Source organism: Chironomus tepperi, unplaced genomic scaffold, assembly GCF_022539635.2.
Source record: "Chironomus tepperi strain 1889 unplaced genomic scaffold, CSIRO-AGI_Ctep_v1 contig_123, whole genome shotgun sequence".
NCBI lineage: Eukaryota > Metazoa > Arthropoda > Insecta > Diptera > Chironomidae > Chironomus > Chironomus tepperi.
This window is the reverse complement of record NW_027226245.1, coordinates 1,318,955-1,342,048: the sequence shown is the minus strand read 5'-3', so window position 1 is coordinate 1,342,048 and position 23,094 is coordinate 1,318,955. Positions and strand designations below refer to the sequence as shown.

Sequence of the window (23,094 nt, the reverse complement as noted above, 5' to 3'; positions counted from 1 at the left end):
TGCCTTATTTCTCTCTCTCTCACTCACTCCACTCTTGAAGTTTGTTGTTGTTGTTGTATTTTTATCTTAATTACTTATTAATATTATTTATTTAAATATTTATGTGCTTATACAACTGAGAATAAGACCTTTTTGTTTATGTGAAAATTTGCAGAAATATGCTCATTTTAATACAACACAAATTGCATAAATGAGGCCATACAAAAACATATAAATGTGTCATGATCGATAATTTTTTTTTTTCTACTTGCTGCTTGCTTCTTCTTCTTCTCTACTTAGCATAACAATAATCAAATTTTTTTTTGGCGTACATAGAGTATAATATTGGCATATTTCTTTTTTTGTGTGTGCGAATAGTTATTGAAAATGTCAGGGTTGGATTAGATTAATTTGGATGGAGAAATAGTTTGGAGTTTTGGCAGAATTGAGTCAGCTATTGAGTATTATGTGAGCTTTTTGGGGATCTTGTGAGGTTTAACAGAATCAAATCAATTACTTGATCAGTGGTTGGCATCCAGTGCTGTTTTGATCAAGGTTTAACACGTAGATGTGCCATGGCATAAAAAAGGTTGCCTACAATTATACTAGATTGATTAGGATACATTGAAATGATGTCTATCAAGTAGTTAAGTTGCCATAATAGTACGAGTACACCGGTGCTCACTTAGTAATAACTGCTACAATATTTCGATGATTTCTGATCAGATAGGCTAATGACTATATGATACTAATATTTTAAAACGACAAATGAGACTATTTTGGAACAAATCAGTCTTGGTTTAGCGTAGAATGAGACTCTGATGGATCAAATGTGATTCAAAATAGCTGACAGAGGATCACTGAGATTAAGTGAATTTTGTAATGGTCGAGTAAGTCTAGTAAGATTTCTTTGAGTCAAACTGGACTTTTTGGGATCAACTAAGTCTTTTTATGGCCAAATAAAACTGTAAAGGGTCCTTTCAGAGTCAAATGAGGCCTTTAAAGGTCAAATGGAACTACTAAGAGTCAAATGAGACTTGTTAAGATCAAATGAGACTATCTTAGGTCAAATGGAACTATTTAGGATCAGATGGGACAATTTAGGGTCAAATGAGATTTTTTTGGATCTTGTTTAGTTATATCAGTGTCAAATGAGACCTTTAAAGGACAAATGAGGCCTTTCAGGGACAAATGGGATCTTTCAAGGTCTAATATACTTCAATTAGGGTCAAATACGATAATTTAGGGTAAAATAAGGCTCTCAAAAATTGAATGACACTCTTTTGAGACCCTATAGAGCCAATTTATACTTTACTTTTCCAAAGTACAGTTCTCCTATGTGCTCTACTAAGGATCACAAACTCTTTAATTGCATTTATAAGGTTGTGATAAGCTTAAAATTCATTTGAAAAATTCATAAAACCAATTAAAATCCTGAAAAAAGTCAATTATTTTCAAAAAAATTCCAAAAATTTCATAAAATCCCAAACTAGACCCCCCCAAAATTCCACCCCTGACAAAAATTTAAATCCCATCCGAAAAAAAAACAATTCAAATAATTTACATTCTGACAATATTTCATTCCTCCCATTTCCAGTTTTACAAGGTTATTGTCACATTACAGCAAAAATATATTATAATTTTTGCGTGAGCATTTTCATTTTTTTTGCTACTCAGCAATCGGATGTTGTCAATTCTTGACCTCCAACTTCCGTTTTACAAATTGCCTCTCTTGAATTTCACAATATTCAATGAGAATTTTATCATATCTGCGAGTTTAGTTTATTGTAAATATTTACGATGAAAAACAAAGTATGAAAATTACTATGTAAATCCCCATTTGACTTGGAAATTATCATTATTATTATTTAGTTCTATAAATAAAAGTCTCTCTCTAACTTGTCGTCATGTTCTGTTCATTTATTTATTATTAACTATACGCTAGTGTGCACAAAATGATTGTGAATAGCCTTGAAATGATAAATCTTTGATTCTTTATTATTATATCAAGATTTTTGCAACAGACATGACTCGTCCGGACACACTACGATGAGGTGTCGTAAAGGAACTTCTTCTTATTTCTCATCTAATATGGTGCATGTGAGGCAAATTAGATAACGAAATAAACAACTTAATTCATTTTGTCGTTCGTACTTTTTATTTTACGCATTCACTTGCATTTACACACGCAAGTAAATAATTCTTTTATTTGTTTATGATGGGTAAATAATGATAGAGAGGGAGAGAGAGATATGGGCAATGCGGGTGCTGTTTCTTTCGAGGTTAATTAGTTTATTGGAGGAAATTTCGGTTGTTTTGAAGGTTGATGGTAATGATATTGAAAGGACTTTTGGGGGGCTTGGAGGTGATTTGAAGGTGTTTGTGGATTTTTGGAGGAATGTTTTGGTATTTACTTGAATTTTTGGAAATTTTAAGAATAATATTTTAAGTATTTTAATTGATTTTACATAAACTTCTCTGATTTCAGGATTTTTGAATAAATTTGAAGCAATTTTGAATGATTTTAAATGAATTTAAATAATTTTGGACAATTTTTGAATGTTTTTGGACATTTTTGAATGTTTTTATGACAATTTCAATTGATTTTAATTACATTTTGGATGTTTCATGAAATCTTTGACTGTTTTCGACAATATTTTGAATGTTTATTGACAATTGTGATTGTTTTCGACGTTTTTTGAAATTTTCTAGTATTTTTTGATTATTTTTGAAGATATTTCAATGTTTTATGGCAATTTTGAATAGTTTTGATGATATTGATAATATTTCATAATAGTTTTGACAGTTTTCGTCGATATTCTGGATGTTTTGTGGTGTCTTTCGAATGTCATTTTAAGAATACTTGAATTCATTTTGAGATATTTATCTCTATTTATTAATCCTTCTGCATTTAAACAATGTGAAAAGGATTCTAACTCAAACATTGTCTAATTAAATCTTGATTATCAACCTTAATTGATAAATTAACTAAAAACTCGTCAAAAACTCATTTCACTTTCGAACAATTCACTCAATCCAACAAAATGACATCGAATGTAACTCAAAATCCACCCCATTCCACCCAATTCACGCCCATCAATATCCCAATCATTGAATTCATGTAATAAACAAACAGACAAACATCCAGAACAAACAAATATAAAAATACAAACAAGAAACATAAGAAAAAATATAATAAATTCAGGAAATGAAATAAGCACAAAAGAGTTTAATTGCACTCAAGTTTCACACTGCCTAACAATGATCATATATGATATTTCCGTGACATATAACTTCTTTCATTTTTAATGATGACAGAAAACAGCAGCAATCAATTTCACATCAAAAAAAAAAATTGTATCTCTTTTATGTATTTCAACTGCTATAATTCTTTGTTGTTGTAAATATATATATTTTATTGAATGTAGCATGTTGAAGTGGAGAAGGAAGTTTGTTTGCTGCTTGCCGCTGTTCGCATTTCTTTCTACATTCTTTCATATATTTTTTTTTTTTTGCGTCGATTTAATCAGTTTGAAAGTGGAGATGAATATACCCACATATACTCTGTATACATTGTATACATATGTGAAAGGAAGATTGATAACTATTTTTTCAATTTGACATTTCCCAGAAGTAATTCTGTTACAATTTTTTGTGTACACAGATCTCGTTTTTTTTTTTTTTTTGGTTAGTGAAATTTTCTGTTTCACATTTTTTTTGCTGCTTATCTTTACAAAATACTTTTAATGTTTTTGGAGTTTCCCCAGGTTTCTTGTTTTCTGCCTAGTTTGACTAATTTTACGACGAATTGGAATTCTTTTGAGTTGAAGAATTTATGTGGGAAAATAATGAAAGATAAGAGTGAATACAGCATTGTAGAAATTTAGGGAAAATGATGCAATAAACTACAAAATTGAGCAATTTTTATTCATTTACCTTAACAGGCAATGAGCATACTCATCTAAATGATGGCTCATCTTGGTTAGCGAAGTCATCGGCATGCTCCTTGTCTGTTCAGATTACCATTTAAAGAATGACGTAAAATTCAAGAATACTTCTAAATTTAGGACTGTAATCATGTTAAGATCTCCAAAAATTACTAAAAATACACCAGTCAGAACTAGTCTAGCCTAACTCACACTAAATTCTAACTCAACAAACACCAGATCAATCCAGTTCCGCCAATTTTTTACCGTTTGCCAAAAATCCAAACTCCAAAAAATATTCTACGCATTATTCAATAAAACATGCAAATCATCCACATTTGTGCGTATATACTCAAATAGAAACGCAAAAGTCTTTCAGCTTTTAAGGCCATTATATCCAAAAAATATATGAAATATCAACATTATAAAGAGAAATTTACGAAAAAAATTAATAAAATATCTACATCCATCCATCGACTATGACATGAAACATAAATTTGTTGAATTTCGAGTGATTGATCATTTACAAGATTTTTTTTTTTTTCATTTTCTTCCTACTTATACGCATAAGTAGCAAAAAGAAGAGCAATAGCATCAGCATGAAGTGGCACAAGCAACAATGATAAAAGGCGGCATCAAAAAGGAATTCGAATAAAAAAAGGGGTTTTTTTTCAATAAAACAAGACCAAGATGTAGTAAGAGTATATAAGCATGTACCCGGAGTGACTAAAACTGAATGAAATCGGTCGAAGGTCTCTCAATTTTTACGATGAAATTTCATTATTGAGGAGTGTCATAATTGAAAAAATCTGTTATATAACAACAATACAGCCTCATCAGATAGATCATAGACAACCGACCGCCCTTATCTCTCCTTCGTCTCTCTCTCTCTTTTTTGTCTTGCTTAATCCGTCTGATGCCTTTTCTTCTTCTTTTTGTGCTTATACAAGATTCTTGTATTATTGTAAATTGAGGCGAAAAATAGATTAGATGTCGAAAAACCCGGAACTGCAAATGATCCATTTTGTTCTTCTTAATTAATCAATCGTGTTTTCCATTGCTTCCTTATCATTCCTTTATTCCTATCATGAGGAATTTCGTAAGATATCATGTAGGAGGTCCTGAATACATCATATGTTGCTTAACTTTAGTTAAATTGAGGCACAGGGCATGTGGAATCGCCAATTTGAAGTCAATTCTACAACAAATTAAGCTTAATACCAACCTGAAGATGCCCTAATAGTTCTATGAGATACCAAACCCCAAACCCACCCCTCAAGTCACATCACATCCCAATCGATCCCCACCCAAAAAATTTAATTATTTCATCATATCATCCCCATACTCGCGGTATAAACTAAAACAACAAAAAAGGAAGCGGAAATTTTTTTTTTGTCTACGTTCTGCTTCAGCACTTAAAGGAATTGTTCAAACGCCCATCTTAATGCTCTATTCATGAAACAATGCGTGCCATTCGATTCTCTTTTTTGCCTATTGTTTTTCTCGTTTGTTTCACTTCTTAGATTGGCAATCCCAAAATAATAGAAATGGTCAGAGTGAAAAATAAAAGAAAAAATGAATATTTTTGTGTTTTTCTTGGAACTATGAGGGAGAGGTGAAGAGAATGGAGGGTATGGGATAAGACGCATATTTTTGGGATGATTTTAGGGGATAGTTTGGTTGAGATTGCTTGATTTAGATGTTAGGGTTGTGAAGGTTTGGGTAAAATAGTTCAATTAAGGATGTGAAACTGAGCTGAACTGTATCGCAATTTTTGATCATTTTTCTAACTTTTTTGAACATTGACAAATTTTTGAGTTTCCTTGATCATTTTTGACAATTTTTAGATAGTTTTCAATCATTTATGAGTACTTTTAATGATATTTGATTCCTTTTGTATGAATTTTGAATCAAATTTTGATAACCTTGACAATTTTCATCATATTTGTTAATTTTGATCAACCTAACATCTTCGAGCTCAAATTTTATAGCCTAATTTACAGTATCTAGGTCAATAAGACCAACTAAAACCCTCAAATCCAATTTATCTATCAAATCTCACTTCCTCATTCATTACATCACCCACCAAACGAAACCAATCCAAGCTCAAAACCCAACCATCCAACCAAAAAAGTTGTCTCACTTCCAAAATCATTATTACGTAAAATAAATGCGCCAAAAAAGAAATTCTCTTTCATCACATTTACGAAAACAACAGCACAAAAAAAAAAAATGCGAATGAAATTACGACAGAAACAATAGAAAAACTTTTCCTTTCTTTATCAGCGTGCATTATTGCTTGATTTTCCACGACGCTATTTTGAAATCGAAATTAATATTAGTTTCCATTTCTTTTCCGTATATAATTTTTATTTCTCATTTTTGTGCTTGTTATTTTGAGCGTAAAAATCGATTTCAATCAAAAACACAAGCAACTCACAAAAAAAGGTTTAGTTTTATTTACAGCGTGTGTGTGTAGATTTTTTTGGGGGCTGCTTTCATGCAAGTTTAATAATAACAGAGAGAATATAATATTATAAAATTGGCTGCTTTTTTTGTGGGCATAAAATAGATTGAGGTGTAATCAATTAATTAAGTTGTTGTTCAGGTTTTTTGGAGCATGTTTTAGTTGGATTGGATGGAAAATTGGGTAAATAGAGTTGGGAATTGATGAGTGAGTTGTTGGGAATGTGAATGTTGGGTTGGGATGTCTTGAGGGATGAAATTGAGGGATATGAAGTGATTTTTGGGAATGAGATGTAGAATTACAATCAATGTTACTGATTTTTGGGATTTTTGAGCATTTTTGAGGGTAAAATTGAAGATTCTTAGCATCAAAGCTTGCAAAAGAGACAGCTTTAGGCGTCATACATGATCTCATGTATTGTAGCTGATTTATCCTTCAGATAAAAGTCCCAAAACGTTCTAATCTGAAGCTATTGAGACTATGAAGAATTTTAGCTCTATTTCAAACCCCAGCCGCATCCTCAACCCTCTCAATTCATCAATTAAACCTCAAAATTCACTTTCATGTTCATCAGACTGATTTTTACTATTCTACGTTAAACGCCACAAAGAATATCCATACTATAAAGTCAAAGGTATAAAATAACAATAATAAACTCATTAACTTTTACATCAACTACAATGATGTGCTCACAATGAGCTTTATTTACTTCAATTTTCCATTATCCCATTTTTTTTTTTGTATTTGAAGTTCAATTTACTGTAATAATAAATTATTTTCACTCATTTGATCATAGAATTTTTTTTATATTCTATAGATGCAGTTTAAATTGTGGAAAAAAATGAGATGAAAAATAGCTAAAGAGGCACTTGACGTCGTGAATGATGAAGAATGAAGTTTTTGAGGTGGAAAAAAATATTGAGGAATATTGTGGGAGAGATTGTTTGATGTTTTTGTTATTGGTGTGGGTATGGGGGGTGGGATTTGAATGCTCACACTGAATTCTTGCTTGATTATTGAGATATTTAGGATTCTTGGTGATTATGCTGCATCAAAATTAACTAAATTTGAATTATTGAAGTACATAACCTCAAAATCTTTCAAAAATCTCCGAAAAATCCCCAAAAAATCTGGAAAAATTCTTTAAAAAATCACATAAATTTGACACAAAATTCCCATTTTACTTCTCCATAAATCACTCACAAAAAAATCACCGTAATAAAATCTGTCGGAAAATAAATCAATGAAAAAAAAAAATAAAATCGAAAGCAAATTTGCTGTAGAAAATTAGCAGAAATGCTTTAATTTCCATTAATGAAACGTGCAAATTATTAGTTTTTTTTTGCAAAAGGTTTATGGCCTTCATCAATTATTATTGATGTTTGTTATTTGTTTTTCTGATTGCGTTTAAAAACTGAAATAATACAGGGAAAAATTATAGACTAAAAATTGTTCATTACTGTCCTCTCACCTCGACAATTCCACAGTTTATGGCTGTAGAATATCGCAATAGAAAACTCAATGACAAATGTTATCTATTTTGCTGGTATAGTTTATTGCAAATTGGTTGACCTTTAGGCAATGTTAGCTTTGTTAATGTCTCAATTTATCATTTTGTAGAGTAAAGGTCTTTGATGTCGGTGGGGTGCAAGAGGTGCTGTTACAATTACTGCTTGTGAAATGTTGGAAATTAATGAAATTGCGAGCAAACTTAGTTACGTCAAATATTGTTTACGTACGTAAAAATCGATACGTAATTTTACGTACGTAAAAATTTTTCTCACCTCAAAAAGTAATTTAACTAAAATTCATCAAAATTCAGCAAATTCAAATACCTCATAAGCAAATTCCCACACAAAAAAGTGGCACACACAATCCCAACTCACTTAATCCTCTAAAATCACGACAACTTCAATTATCCAGTCAATCAAAACGTCCAAAAAAATTGCGCATTTTTTCGTCACTAAAATAATTCTCGGAAAAGTTTGATTTTCCACGTAATAACGATAATAATTAGCTTCAATGTTTAATTTAAATGTTGCGAGACGCTAAGCAATTAAAATCATTTTCATAATTGACTACAAACTGTACAGAAATAAAAAAAAATATTATTTTTGGGTACGAAAATATTGTTTGGGGCGTTGGACATTTATAGAAATATGATAATTACTATTATTGATTAATTAAACTTGAATTCATTAATAATATTTTCATCTATTTATCATTACAGACGTAATCAGCGACGACGAAGACTAAAACGTCAGTGACTTGTACCAAAACTGTTAATAGCAGCTTCCATGGGCCGTATAAAACGAATGCCACAAAGATGTCTAATACGAATCCGAATTACGGGCATAGTAAAATTTTAAGTAACTTAATTCATGCTATGAATCATTCGTCATCATCCCACGCAATGACATCATCAAATGCTGGCAATGGTGCATCAATGGTCGCATGCTCATCAAGTACATGCGATCGTCAGTCACCGCTATTGCAAGGCTATTTATATAAAATACATAAACGTAATGGAAAGACTCAAAAATATTTCGTCATATTTGACGATGTTCCTGATAAGCCAGGCACTGGTCGACTCGAGTATTTTGATAGCGAGAAGAAATTTAAATCAGCCATGGCAAAAAGTAAAACAGGCGGCATAACAAATGAAAAGCGAAGCATAATATTATGTACATGCTTCAACATAAATCGTCGTTTTGACACAAAATACAGAAATGTCATTGGACTTTATCGTAAAGATGATACATTCAGTATAATGGCAAAGGACGAGTCAGAATGTAATACATGGCTTAAACAGATGCTGATTTTACAGCGCGGTAAAGAGTCCGTTGATGCCGATCAACCACGACCTACATTTGGTGAGTACACATTAAACTTATTATTAAACATAAAAATATACGGACGGAATGAAAGCAAACCTTATCTTTTGTGTCAAGTCATGCCCATTTGTATGTCCATCGTCATTTTTTCTTCTTCTTTTATCTTCTGCCTTGACTTTTTATTGAATATTTTTCTCTCTCACTCTCTTCCTTCTTCTTGTTTCTCCTGTGTGTGAACCAAGCTGAATGAGAAAGAGAGAAAAAATCGATTTTAATTGGGTCAAAAGCCAATTTTTTGTCGTCTTTTATATCCGTACATATAAACATTGTATATTTTTTTTGGGAATGAAAAGCAATTTAATTCCTTTTGTGTGCATATACACTACACTCTGTGACCGAATTGTAAAAAAGGCTCCAATGAATGAGAGTGGATATAAAAAGAATGTTAAAGTGGCATTCAGTGCAGTCGGTTCCCCAATGACATCGAACAATTGATAATTGAATCTTAATACATGTTTAATGAGTCCTTGCTCTTTATCTGATATAAACGAATGAGAGAGAAAATGTGTCACTTTTTATGTACTGTATGCTTATTGCATAATCAAAACATTGCATTAAGGTTATGTTGTGTTTTTGTATCGTGGTTGTGTTTATAGTGAGAGGCACTTGATGCGTACTATTATGAAAGCTGTGGCAAATTTTAACGAATTTTTTAATTTTAATTTAAGAAAATGTTTGGAAAATTTGAATTTTTTCTCTCACTTCGAAAAGTTTTTTGTGAATAATTTGGACTATGACCTTAATTTAGCATATATTTTGATAAAAACTGTTGAAAAAAGGTGGCAAAAGTTAAATGAGAATAGTTTAGGGTCAAAAATAGAGTTTTTTGAGCTTTTATTTAAGAAAATCGAAAACCACGTGGTTTCTCAAATTCATTTTTAAATCATTGAATTTATGAAAAATGGAGCTTAAAATTGCCTGATAATTTCATGAAGTCACATATCCTCCTGATAAATCAAAGCTCATAATGACATTAAACCTTAATAACCCCATTTTCTCACCACTTTTTCATACGATATCCATTCTTTATCCAGCAATTCCCTTAAGGCTACCACACATAATACATCAAATTGATCGAATTTAATTCCATTAAACTTCAATTACCGAACTACATATTGTACATTAAAAATTAAATTAAAAATGTTCCTGTCTTTCGCACAGGATTCATCCTCACTGTTGCACAGCCTTATTGTCAGTAAAAGATATTATGTAGAACAATTTTTGGTATCCCAAGAAATTGGTTTACCGTAATTAAGAAATTTTCTTCCTCGTTCAATTTCGGTTATCGTCGTCCTTCATGCTACCACATGTCTCTTCCTCTCTCTCACACACAATTTACTTGTCTCAAAAATTAAAATTTAATTTTATTTCGCATGATTGTCAAAATGTTACATGTTTGTGCACACAAAATGCGGACGAGAAGTTTATTTTATTTTTTGGCACCATCTGGAACCAAAAAAGCATTTTTCTTGTGAATCCTATTTGCCATTTTCTCCAACATGATGATATCCTGTGTAATATTTTGTTGTCATTGATTAGATGTATTGTGGGCTCAATTCATTGATATTGAAATTTTTTTCTTTTTCCTCATATCCGTCTGTAACTTCTTCTTTTTCCTTTATCTTCATTTGTCTCATCAAATGAAAATGGGTTGGTCATATGCATGATGTGGGTGATAAGAGAGATTGGGCAAAATAAATTACTATAGGCTGTTTATGAGCAAAAAAGAATCGGAAATACATTTGTATATATTTGTTCGTCAAAAAAAAATAGATTGACATCGAGTGGTTTCCTTGACCTTTTTTTGTGTGTTATGTAGATTATTATGAGTTTGTTATGTGGATGGACGTTATGTAAGGGTATTGGGGGTTGGTATGGGGATTAGGAATTTGAAGGGATTCTAATGGTGAGTTGGAGGGTGACAGAGTCGTAGGTAGGAGAAGTGAGAGGGGTTTGACACCCAAACCACATCCTGTCCTCAAAATTGAAGGTCAATCCTTACCCACGATCATAAAACCCCTCCCAAAATTCAATTGTCCCTTCCAATTCTCACATCAATCCATCCATCCTGTCCATCTTCGACCAAAACCTTATTCAATTCACACTGTCACTTTCCATTCAATTCTTTCAATATTAATTCTACGCAATCACTTCCTTTCAATCATGTCAAATTCAATAAAAATGCATTTCGCAAACTTTTCATCATTTCCTTGCTTCTTGTTGTCTCTTTTTTCAGCTAAACTGTCACACACATAATGAACTTAAATATGACAGTGAAAATATATAAAAATAAATTTTTTATTTTAGCACCGGACTTCCCTCAATTGTATATGAATGAATCTAAAAATAGATGCAATTGTCAATTTTTTTTTGCTTTGCGTCTGTCGTGTGGCATGACTTATGAATTGGAATAATTCATGATGACTCATTTGAAAAATTACAAGTTTGTGCATGCGTGTGTGTGTGTAAGTGTAAGTTTCAATCGTAATTCGTGACGTCACATGATTGTAATTACTGTTATCATTGTTTAATATCATGCAAGCGACGACTCTTAATGAGCATATGCAAGTTGCATAATAATTATGGACAATTGGCGTCAAATTTACAGCTAATAAAATTTACTTTTTACATGATTTTATAATTCTAATTTTGTTTTATTGTTTGCAATCGTAGACAAGGCAAGGTCGGGGTGGTTTGTTTGATAGAACAGAAAAATGAGAAGAAAAAGTCATAAAAAATAATTTCGAAAGAGTCTGAATGAATTATGAGCATAAAGATATGAGTCTTGATAGGCTGGCCGATAACATTTAAATAATATGAAGTGAATGCTTTAAGCACCGAGCACGCAAAAAGGGTCACAGTTGTAATAACAATAGTAATAATAATAATAATATTAATCACATTATGAAAATGATTTTAATAATTCAATTCATTGCCTTTTTTTTTGTGCTGCTGCTGCTGCTGCTGCTCACATTTATTTCTCTTCTTATCATAATTTTTTATTGTCAACTTGTTAAGGAAATAGAAAAAGATTATGGCTTTAATGTGAGGTAGAAAACAGGAAGAAGAAGAATGGATGAATTTTGCTTGATAAGTCAAGTATAAAATGTTCTTTTTACCTACTGCCCTTCACCTATTTAATGTTGTTTTATGATAATCATATGAGGAGGAATAATGATGATGAAATCATTGTTTTATGGGGTTTTGTGCTTGATGCGTGATGTGAATTGTAGTGGAAATTGGAAAATTGGTGGCAAAAGTCAAGTTTTTTAATAATTTCTTGATTTGAGTGCTGTGTTGTTCATGGCTACTCACATGCCTCAAAACTCACCAATCTCCTCCTTCTTCTAATCCCTAATTAGTAAAAATAATATTGACTTTAAATTCACTAATTTACATGCAAAAAATACCAATTACCATCAGCTCCAGCTGAATTCCAAAACCATTACTCACATATCCAGCTGCTTACTGACCTCAATACTCAAAAAAACCCTCAGACCTAAATTACATTGAATATAAATATTCGCAGATCAAGATAAAAACCTCTAAATATGACCACGAACATGAATAAAAATAATTCTCAAGATTGACATCATTCAATAATAATTTTTTAAAGTCAATTCAAGTTTTAATGCCCGCCAACGAATTTCTCATTAAGTCATAAAAAAATATCCATAAAAAAATGTTTAGATCAGTTTCCATTTGGAAGATGTTAATTGTTGTTAGGGAACATGAATGAATTAGTTGCCTTAGTTGAGTAAGCTGATCGTTAGAAATGATGGAATTAGACAGCTCTAAACTGGCTGGCTGAGATGGACAATGGGAGTTGCTAGAGTGTCACTACTTCGGTACGTTGACGGCAGCAAGTGAGGATGTCTTGGCATCCTCGTGATGGCTGATTTCGGCTTATTTTTGTGAGGAAAATGGTGAACAGTTGAAAATTCAGAGATTGTGATTGCTTAGTTATTGACTTAAAGCCTGCTTAAGTTTAGGTTGCCCTAACTGGTCATTTTTGTGACCTCGTATTGCATGACCTAGGACATCCCTTTGCATTTTTGAAAAGTTAACGCAAGAGCTGCTCAAAATTCTAAATTGAACAGAATCTTAACAATGACAATTTATACTAAATCCTTTATAGACGCTCTCCATACAAGTTTCCATTAGGCAGCCTCAATAGTCCCTAATAGACGTCATTAATAAAATACCCCCAAGCATACATATTTCCACATTAAAACCTACAATAAAACAGAAAATATTTTGCATTAATGAGAACAAATTCCTATTAAAAAATTCATGTTAATTGTGATTTATGATTGATGACAAGCAACAACTATTTTTTTTATTGCAAGCAGCTAGTCACAAAAAGAAAAATTGTGTTTATGTTTTTCAATATATGGAATTATAAATTCTTTTTTTTTATTATAATGTCATCGACTAATGTCGCAGTTATGAATGAACAATTTTTTTTATCACTTGTGACGCAAAAACAGAAAAAGAGAGAAAAAAAAGTCAGTATTTATATATTAAATGCCATCAAACTACGATTCTAGTAATGTGACTTATTTTTAACGAATATAAAGTCGTCATCAGTCGTTCTGCTGTGTCGAATCACTTAATGGATGTAATAATTATTGTTTTGACGTTACTTTATGACTGTTTCTATATTTTTTATATGTTACACATTGTACGCAGGCTGTAATTATAGTAGCTTAAACGCATTTTTCATGCTGGGCATCAAAGCAGAGCGAACAAAATTTTTTTGTAGCCACAAAAAAATTCTCACTGAAATTAAATAAAAAAATTTTGAACTAGCGATAAAATGCTGTTAAACACTTCCGTGAGTTGCTGACTATTTTTTTGCTCTAATTTTGTCAAAAAGTGGACAGAACAAGTAAAATTACGCATTCCATTGACAAAATCCGCATGGATATCATCTGAGTTAAGCATGTGATTGATATTTATTACCATTACGTTTCATCATTTTCATCTTCATTCACAAAAACAATCTATAGCTACAGCACATGAGTTGTGTACAATTCAGATTGCATGTATCCAAAATATATTGAGTGAATTGTGGATATGAATGAAGAAATGGATGGTTAATAATCAAATAAGGATTTTCATCCCCAAATGAGATGTGGAATCGTAAATCTTGAATAATGGATGACGATGGCTGTTTGCGTGACGAATTCCTAAGATCCGTTGCTGCATCAATGGCTGATAATTGAGGAACAAATTTTGTGGCTCTTTAAAGTAACTTTTGTGCCTGCTTTCAAGCTTTGAAGCCATCGATCAAGATAAAAATGGAAAATTTTTGCTTCTTTCTTGCCATTTTCTTTGTTCTCCTTAGTCATGACTACATTTGCTGTCTATTATGCGGCGAAAAATTGCGTAATTCCTCATCTTATTCTTATTTTTTCCTTCCATCCAATTCTCACTCATTCCATTGTTGTTTGTCGACATGAAGTCAAAATTAAATAACTTTTTCCTTTCTTTTTTGTGTTTGTTTTTTTGTCATTTCTGATGTTGTCTTCCTTATTAGCATTTTTTATGCGGTAGACTGTAACTTACTTGTCAATAAATGTTTCGACTGTTGTTGGTTACCAAACAAAATAATATTATTTGCATTTAACGGTTATTCAAGGATGAAAAACAAGTTCTGTAATAGAATTTTGGAAATTTTTTAGCAACTTTTGTGATTTTTTCTAATTTTTCTGGAGGGTTGCTGACATAATAGCGAATTAATGTACCTTTTTGACTTACAATCCTCCCTCATATCCCCTCTAGTCATCAATTTTCATGCAACAATAATCAACCTGCTCCAGTAACTTCCCTTCCACGTGCATCAACAACAAAAAAATCAAAATTCACTCCTACAAAATGATTGAAAATCAGCATGACGATAAAGCACTTGATTTCTTGTTTATATATGTCTAACAATCCGTAATGCATGCATATGAAATAATAATAAAAAATTTTATTTTAAAAATCAAATTTAATTTCAATGTTATTGATATTTTTGTTACTTTTTTCCCTCTTCGTGTCGATTTTCGTCGTCACTAACGACTACATAAGAGCACAGATTTTGCCATGGATGGATTTTGTTTCCATTTCCACCTTTCAACAGAATGTAAAAGCAGCAAAAAAGGAACAATGGCAAAAAATGAGGGATAATGTTGAAATTGTTGCTTTTGTTGTAACTATGGCATGTAGAAGAGGAGTTGGATGATGAGGATTTTGGGTATTTGGGGGAATAGAGCGCATTTTTTGATGAAATTCTTGATTTTTGGGTATTTTATGGACAAAATTTCAATGAATTTGATCAAATAATTAGAATTACTTTCAACTAAGCTTAGTTAAGTTAAGGCTGGACTCTCCTAAGCAGCTCCTTAGCTAGAAGCTTAAAAATTCCTAAACAGTCATCAATATAGCCTATTATATAGTCCATCCCACCCTCAACAATCCCAAAATCCACCCTCAAATCAGACAACAATAGCTCCCAACCTTCTCTTTCCTCATAATCCCATAAAATGTGCTTAAAAAAGGAGTGCAAAAAAGTAAATATTATTGAGAAGGCGTAAAAGGATTATGAAACAACACAAGAATTCCAGAAGTAAGGGAAGCAAAAAAGACACATGGCTGAAAAAAATCTCATGTTTAACGAAATGTTAATAATCATTAAATAGGTTTTTCTGTCTTGTTGTTGGAATGGAAACTGTCTCCAATGTAATATCATTATTGCTATTGAGATGAAATCGTTAGCTACATGTAGGATAGGAATGAGACATTCGACAGCTTTTTTTTTTCTATTTAATGGAAGATGCATTAAGGTGTTAAGCCGAGGCTGAAAGGAAATATCATTTCGAACAGCATAAAACATCACCATTTACTCCTTTTTCAATTCCTTATCAATGCCTTCACAATTTTCAGATAGCAAAAAAAAAGATAGCAACAGTCGAATTATTATTACTTTTTTGTTCAGTTCTAGATATAAAATCCAGAACGATGTGAATGGATTTTGAGTATGCTGTATGGGCAATAGCATTTAAGGGTTTATGGTTGTTCGAGAAGTGACATCTTATTCCATTCTCATTTTAACAGATCCTAAAAGAAAATCCCTTTTCATTTCGTCAAGCATGTTAAAAGGAATAAAAAAAAATAATTCAAGTTATTTTTCGTATTAGGAAAACCATCAGTCAATAAAAAAAAGCGAACGCTTTGGATCTTTGTGTGGATGTTGAGTTATTTGATTTCAAATCGCATTATTGACTTATAGATGTGAATGCAAAGGGATTTGGGGAGTAAGGAATGGTTTAAGAGAGTTCATAATGTTGATGTGAATATCACGTTTTAGGGATTTTAAGGGAAATTGATGTTGATTTTACGTACGTATTGACGTACGTTTTTTGTTACGTAAAATTAAACTTTTTGAAAATTTACTCAATATTTTCCATTTTTCAACAAAGTTAAGCATTTAATTCACGCTTGCCACTTTTTTCTATCAAAATTCAACAATATCTGCTCATTTAAATCTATAAATACAAAATAAACTCAAAAAAACTTTTTCAAGTGAGAAAATTCTTACGTTCACGTAATTTTATGTATTTACCTCAATTTCAACATTTTAACAAGCATCATAAACTCAAAGCAAGCAACTTAATCCCAAAAAAATCCATTATATGTTGAGACAAAACATAAAGATTACAAGCCAATAAACCCATAAGCCCGCAATTCAGCAAAATTTTTATTACCAATTTTTTTTTTTTTATTGAATTTTCACCATATTTAAAACAATTTTTTAAACCCGCAATTTGTTGATTCCGATTTTTTTTATTGATGACAAATGACTTTTGTACCAAAAACAGAGTAAAAGAGGTGAAATACAATGCAATAAAATATAAATCATGTTGAAACAATCAACTTACATTTAGATTAACAATCTTTAATACCCTCAATCAATAAAAAAATATAAATTGTAGTTGAAATTTGCTTCCAAAACAATTTTGGAATTATCGGTTTATTGCCACCTATGTCCGAAGAAGTTTTGGAACAAAAAAAGTGTCAAAAAAACAATAAATTAATGTTTGCAAATTTTTCATTTTTGTCATGTAGTTTTTTATTCGTACGGAGACACTTCCATAAGTAGTTAGTTTGGATTTGGGTCGTTTGTAAGTGATGTCAGTCATGAAGTTGGATATTAATGCTTTATGACTGATTGGAAGCGAAATTTCATTTAAAATAATTAAGTAAAATTGCATAAGACCCCAAAATCCCTTAAATATTGACCATAACTTATAAATAGCCTCTAAATAGCTTGTTGAAATACCAAAAAATAATATATAATCCATCCAATTTGCCGAAAAAGTCAAACGACTTGATAATTTGTGTGAGCTTAATGGCAGGCAAAAAATAAAACTACGCCGCAATGTGGGTGAGCTATAAGAGTTAACTGTCGTCGGTGCTGTCATAATTGTACAAGGCATGAGAGCGAAAAAGATGTAGGAAAAGAGTGAGAGAGAGAGAGTGAATGTACCTGGCGGAACGAGATGAAGAATATAAAAATGTATTTAACGAAATGATTTATGAACGGTGCGTGCCGTTTATTGATGAAATTAATCGTCCTTATTCATATTATGAGAGATATTAATCATGGCATGTACTTAGTAAAGAATTTCTTCGTCTCATTTTGACTTTAATTCTCATCCGTTAAGCCGTTTATGATGATTGAATCAATCATTTTTCTTGCAAAATCATTTCAGTTATGCGGAAAGTGCAATAACTGTAATTTTGTCTTTCAATATTCCGTCTCAACTTCCGATTAATTATAATCTCAATCTTCACACTTTTTTTTATGCTGACTTATTCCTTATTATGGCTTCTTCTTAATATTCTTAAATCTTTCCACTTCTATCATCATTTAGAAGTCTCATAAGTTGATAACAAACTCAATTGAAGCATAATGAAAGCATTAATCGAAAATGAATAACCGAGCAATTTTGTCTACCTTCAAGGGTCGGAAACATCTCAAAAGTTTTTGATTTGATCAATTTGTATTGATTTGAGTAGGAATTGGCATTTATTTGTCATGATGTTGAGGTTTTTATGGTTATTTGGGTAGTGAAGCACTTTTGCTACTTTTTTGAATGTTAAGTGATGAGAATTTAGTTGAAATTTGTTGTGGATTTAAAGAAATTTTGAAAAAACTTTTCGAAGTGAGAAAAACATTACGTTTTACGTACGTAAAGTGACTACGTTATACGTACGTAAAGTGACAATTTCAAGCAATTTTAACGACATTTCATCCCAATTTCTTAATAAATGCTTATTAAAAATCCCAAAAAAAACTAACCCTCAATTAATTACAAACAGTACCCATCCCTTGTCATTTCACCATTCATTTCATTCCTCCATCTCAAAGATTAATCAGTCAGCATAAAAAAAATCTTCATTTCTTCTTCTTTTTCATCTATTTGTTGCTGTTGTTTTTGTATTAAATGACAAACATCTGCCCGAAGAATTTCTCATTATGAATGCTCATCAGCATGTGGTCGAAAATGACAAGAAAAATAAGGGCAAAATCATCAACAATTTTCATTGTTATTTATTCCTTTTCTTTCTTTTTTTCGGGGATTTTTCTTCTTCTTTCTGTCTCCAATTGCTTCTTATTCTTGCGGATTATTTATTCCTCAGTAGTAACTTACTTTAAATAATGCATTGATTAGCTTCTCTCCTTTGTTTGATTCAGCACATTTTCTATACACATCTGTTAAGTACATTGACATTAAATTAAAATGAATTTATGGGTAAAGGAAGAAAATTGACAGAGAACAGAAAAATAAAGCAAAAATTGTATACGAAATGAATGAGATGAGGATGAAAATAAGAAGCAAATTTTATTAGTTTTGGTTTCGGTGATGTTGCTTTCTGGGAGTGAGATGTAATTGAGTATGGTAATTTGGAACTGAGATGCTTGACTGCTTTTTTGTATTGAAATTTACATACTTTTGAAGATGATTCACACTATTTTGGGTGTAAGAGGTGCTAGGGGTATGGTAAATAGAAGCAGGGAGTCGAATTAGGTCCTTATTTCAATTAGAGCAATTCTTACCAGTGTATGGCTCAACATGCTTGCAAATATGACTCATATGCGTCAAAAGAATCTTCAAAAATATGAATTCCTAGAGGTAGAACTCAATTGCTGATCTCAATCCCCGTTAAGTACCCACAACCTCATCATAAACGCACTTGTCGAGCTTATGTTAACATTTATGACTTAGCAGCTCCTAACTCCACCAAAATCTAAATTTTAAGCTAATAATTCTGAATTAATTCCCCCTCAAAAAGGCACACAACAAAAAAAAAAGTCTTCCTCATAAATTTCACAGAAACAACAAAAAAAAACTTTGAAACAGAAATAAAAATTCCTCAAACAGAAGAAAAGTCTCAAGACTTACATTAAATAAAGAATAAGAAATTGAAAAAAATAAAAATTCGTAAAAAATGTGAAGTAAGTTTGTTTAAGAATAAGAAAGAAAAAAAGCTGAAGTAAAGTTACGAAGCTCAAGAATTTGTTCAGTACACTTACAAAATGGGGATGTTAAAAAAGTGAAGGGGAGAAAGATGTAAAAGAATTTTTTTAAGTGACACAGAAAAAAAAGTTTCTTTTCCTGAATATTTTTTTTTGTTCTTTTACTTCTTGTGTGTATAAGAGAATTTTTCACATACAAAAGTGAATAAGGAAAAGTGTCAAGTACATGAAAGTGAAGTGTGTGGGGTTGGGGAGGTCGAAAGAGTGGTTTCTATCAAAATTTATTTAGGGAACTCAAAGATTATGTTGGAGACAAAGCGCAGTATAGATTATAGCTTCAATAATATTGGTTATTGTCAACAAAAATTGCAGATTTAGTCAAGACACATTTTAAAATTTTAGTTAAGACACAATTCAAATTTTCTCTCACTTCGAAAAGTTTTTCTCATTTTTCTCGTAAATTACAAACTTTGGCTGATTGAAACAAATGCAAATTGCTTCAAAAAAGTGGCAAGAGTTAAAGTCAGTATCAGTTTTTGACCCAACAAGTCAGAATTACTCATAAATCCCATAATACATAATTCTAAACCACGTGTTTTTCCCAATATTTGAACAAAACAAAGACTTTTCCTCAAAAATTGGCTATACTCAGCAAAAGAAGTAGTAAAACTTTTTCTCCTATACTAGTCACTTCCACTTTTAATGATAAGTCACGGAAAGGTGTCAAATCTCAAGATCCAATTTCCCGAAAAAAAGAAGGTAGAAGAAGAAAAACTTTTTTTTCCCTCATCTTGTTCTGTTTGGCTTTCCTCAATGTGTTTGGACGGAAAAACATCACGAAGAAAAAAAAAACGGAAGGGAAAAACTTTTAATCTCTGTAAACTGTAAAAGTGGCTCATTTCAGTTTTCCCCTCAACACGAATAACAAGGAAAAAAAGAAATGAATAAATTGGTAATTGACATGAAGGAGCAGCAATTGACAAAAATTCCTTCTTTGTCTACAAAATGTTAAAAAATTCAAATCCAATTTCTCATAATCAAGTTTTGCGGAGATGAAAAGTAATTCCATGTCCCCAAAAAGAAAAAGAAGTACACTTGATGGTGGCATGTGAGTTGGTTATTTGCCGACTTTCTTATGTGTCTATTGTTTTGCTAACATTCTCCATTCTCATGACTCGTGCACATCCAACAACAACAATAAAAAAAAAGCTCATACATTTTTCTTTTCTCATCCATTGAGCGATGATGGGAGTAGAATGGAACGTGAGACGTCATTTGAATAAGAATAACAAGAATTTAAGGATAAGGAATGTTTCTACTGCTTCTGCATGCTATGATCTGAGACAAACATATACACATACTTGGTAGTATATTCGATTGTCATTTGAGGAAAAAAAAAAAATAAGCATGGCATGTGCTGGTGTCATGGAAAATTTTCATTTACTTCCACTGCATATCCTCTAATAACAATGAATAAAATATTTTACCACGAAATTCACATGAGGAAGGAAAATAATAAAAATAAAAAGTTTGTTTTATATTTTTCTTGGGTGTCCTGTCCTGCAAGGGATGGGAGGGGCAGGGATGGGTATTTTGAGGTTATATTCAGTCAGATGTCTTGTAATTAAATATCACAAATCCTTAAAAAAATTCAAAAAATCATAAATCATTCAAATTGAAGTTAAAATCATAACCTCAAAAAAATCCCCAAACAATCTCTTAACATCCCTCAGAACTTCCAACTCACTAAGCATCACTTCCCCTCAATCCATATTTCATTTTCTCATAAAAACCCCGTTCATTTTAGATAACATTCAGTACATGAATGTTCAATTGAATTTAATTCATTCTCGTTCTCCATTCTGTTGTTGTTATTCCTTATTTTACCAACTCATCTTGTGTGGAATGATAATAGAACTTTTTGTGGCCCGAAGCGACTTCCGCAAACATTGAAAATTTATATATATGTATAAAAAAAAAGAGAAGAATCTTCAATTCCAAATGAGCAATGTCAGTTTGCTTGCATCTTTTATGTACGGTCTCTGACTCTCTGTTCCTTCTTTTTATAGATATTAAAGAAAAGTCTTAACGTAATAATGTTTTATACGCAAAGAATGGAATGGAGAAATAAAAAAAGTGTGGATACATGAGATGTTATTGAATATGATTTATATATTTTGTACACATTTGAATGAATATTTAATAACGTCTAAAAATTGATGTTCTTCTTTTCTTTATTTCTCATTCTACAATATGGCATGGGATTGAGTGAAATGATAATGTATTTGTGTATAGCATCAGCTTCAATAATGGAAGTTTTTTTTTTATTTCAAGAAGAAAGATATTGTTGGGTCATGATGTGGGTTGAGAAGTAGTGAAATTGTTTTAAGAAAAAAAACTTTAAAGTTGGCTTGTTGGCTTTAAAAAATGGTAAAAATGTTATGGAATAAGATTATCTTGGATCGAGCTGAAATAGATCCTCTCGAGTCGAGCTGTATTAGATCCTCTCAGGTTGAACAATATTAGATCCTCTCACGTCGAGCTGAGTTAGATTTTCTCAGATTGAGCTGAGCTAGATCTTCCTGGGTCGAGCTGAGTCTAACTGGATCTGATCTTGTCGGGTCGAGCTGAGTTAGATCCTCTAAAGTCGAGCTGAACTAGATTTTCTCAGGTCGAGCTGAGTTAGATTCTCTCAGGACGTACTGAGTTAGATCCTCTTAGTTTGAGTTGAGTTAGATCCTCTCGGGTCGAGCTGAGTTAGATCCTCTCAGGTCAAAATGAGTTAGATTCTCTTGGGTCAAGCTGAATAAGATTATCTTGGATCGAGCTGAAATAGATCCTCTCGAGTCGAGCTGTATTAGATCCTCTCAAGTCGACGTGAACAAGATTGTTTCAAGTCGATCTGAGTTAGATCTTCTTGGGTCGAGCTGAACTAGATTGCTTCAGGTCGAGCTGAATTAGATATTCTCAGATCGAGCTGAGTTAGTCCTTCCTGGGTCGAGCTGAGTTAGATCTTTTCGGGTCGAGCTGAGTTAAATTCTCTCAAGTCGAGCTGAATTAGATCTTCTCAGGTCGAGCTGAGTTATAACCTCTCAAATCAAGTTGAGCTTCATCCCCTTTGGATCAACCAGAATTAGATTCTCTCATACTGAACAAAATTGTCCCAAAACACAAGCCAAAAGTCATAAATTGTGCAACAAACAAACTCAGATCATTAACCTAGTGAATATACGAGCAACCAGTCAAACATCACCACAGATGAAAAAAAAAAAATCTCAAAATGAACAAAGCAACTCCGAG

At 31.8% G+C, this 23,094-nt stretch overlaps 1 protein-coding gene across 7 annotated transcripts in view; it reads left to right on the top strand.

Moving 5' to 3' along the window:
- The window catches only part of LOC139087474 (insulin receptor substrate 1-like), a 198,899-nt gene that overhangs the window by 44,752 nt on the left and 131,053 nt on the right, over positions 1-23,094 (top strand). For all 7 annotated transcript variants that reach the window (XM_070636282.1, XM_070636285.1, XM_070636284.1 and 4 more), the window contains exon 2: positions 8,603-9,245. In XM_070636282.1, the coding sequence (XP_070492383.1) occupies positions 8,699-9,245 (547 nt within the window). In that variant the 5' untranslated portion in view covers positions 8,603-8,698. The remainder of the gene's footprint in view (positions 1-8,602; positions 9,246-23,094) is intronic.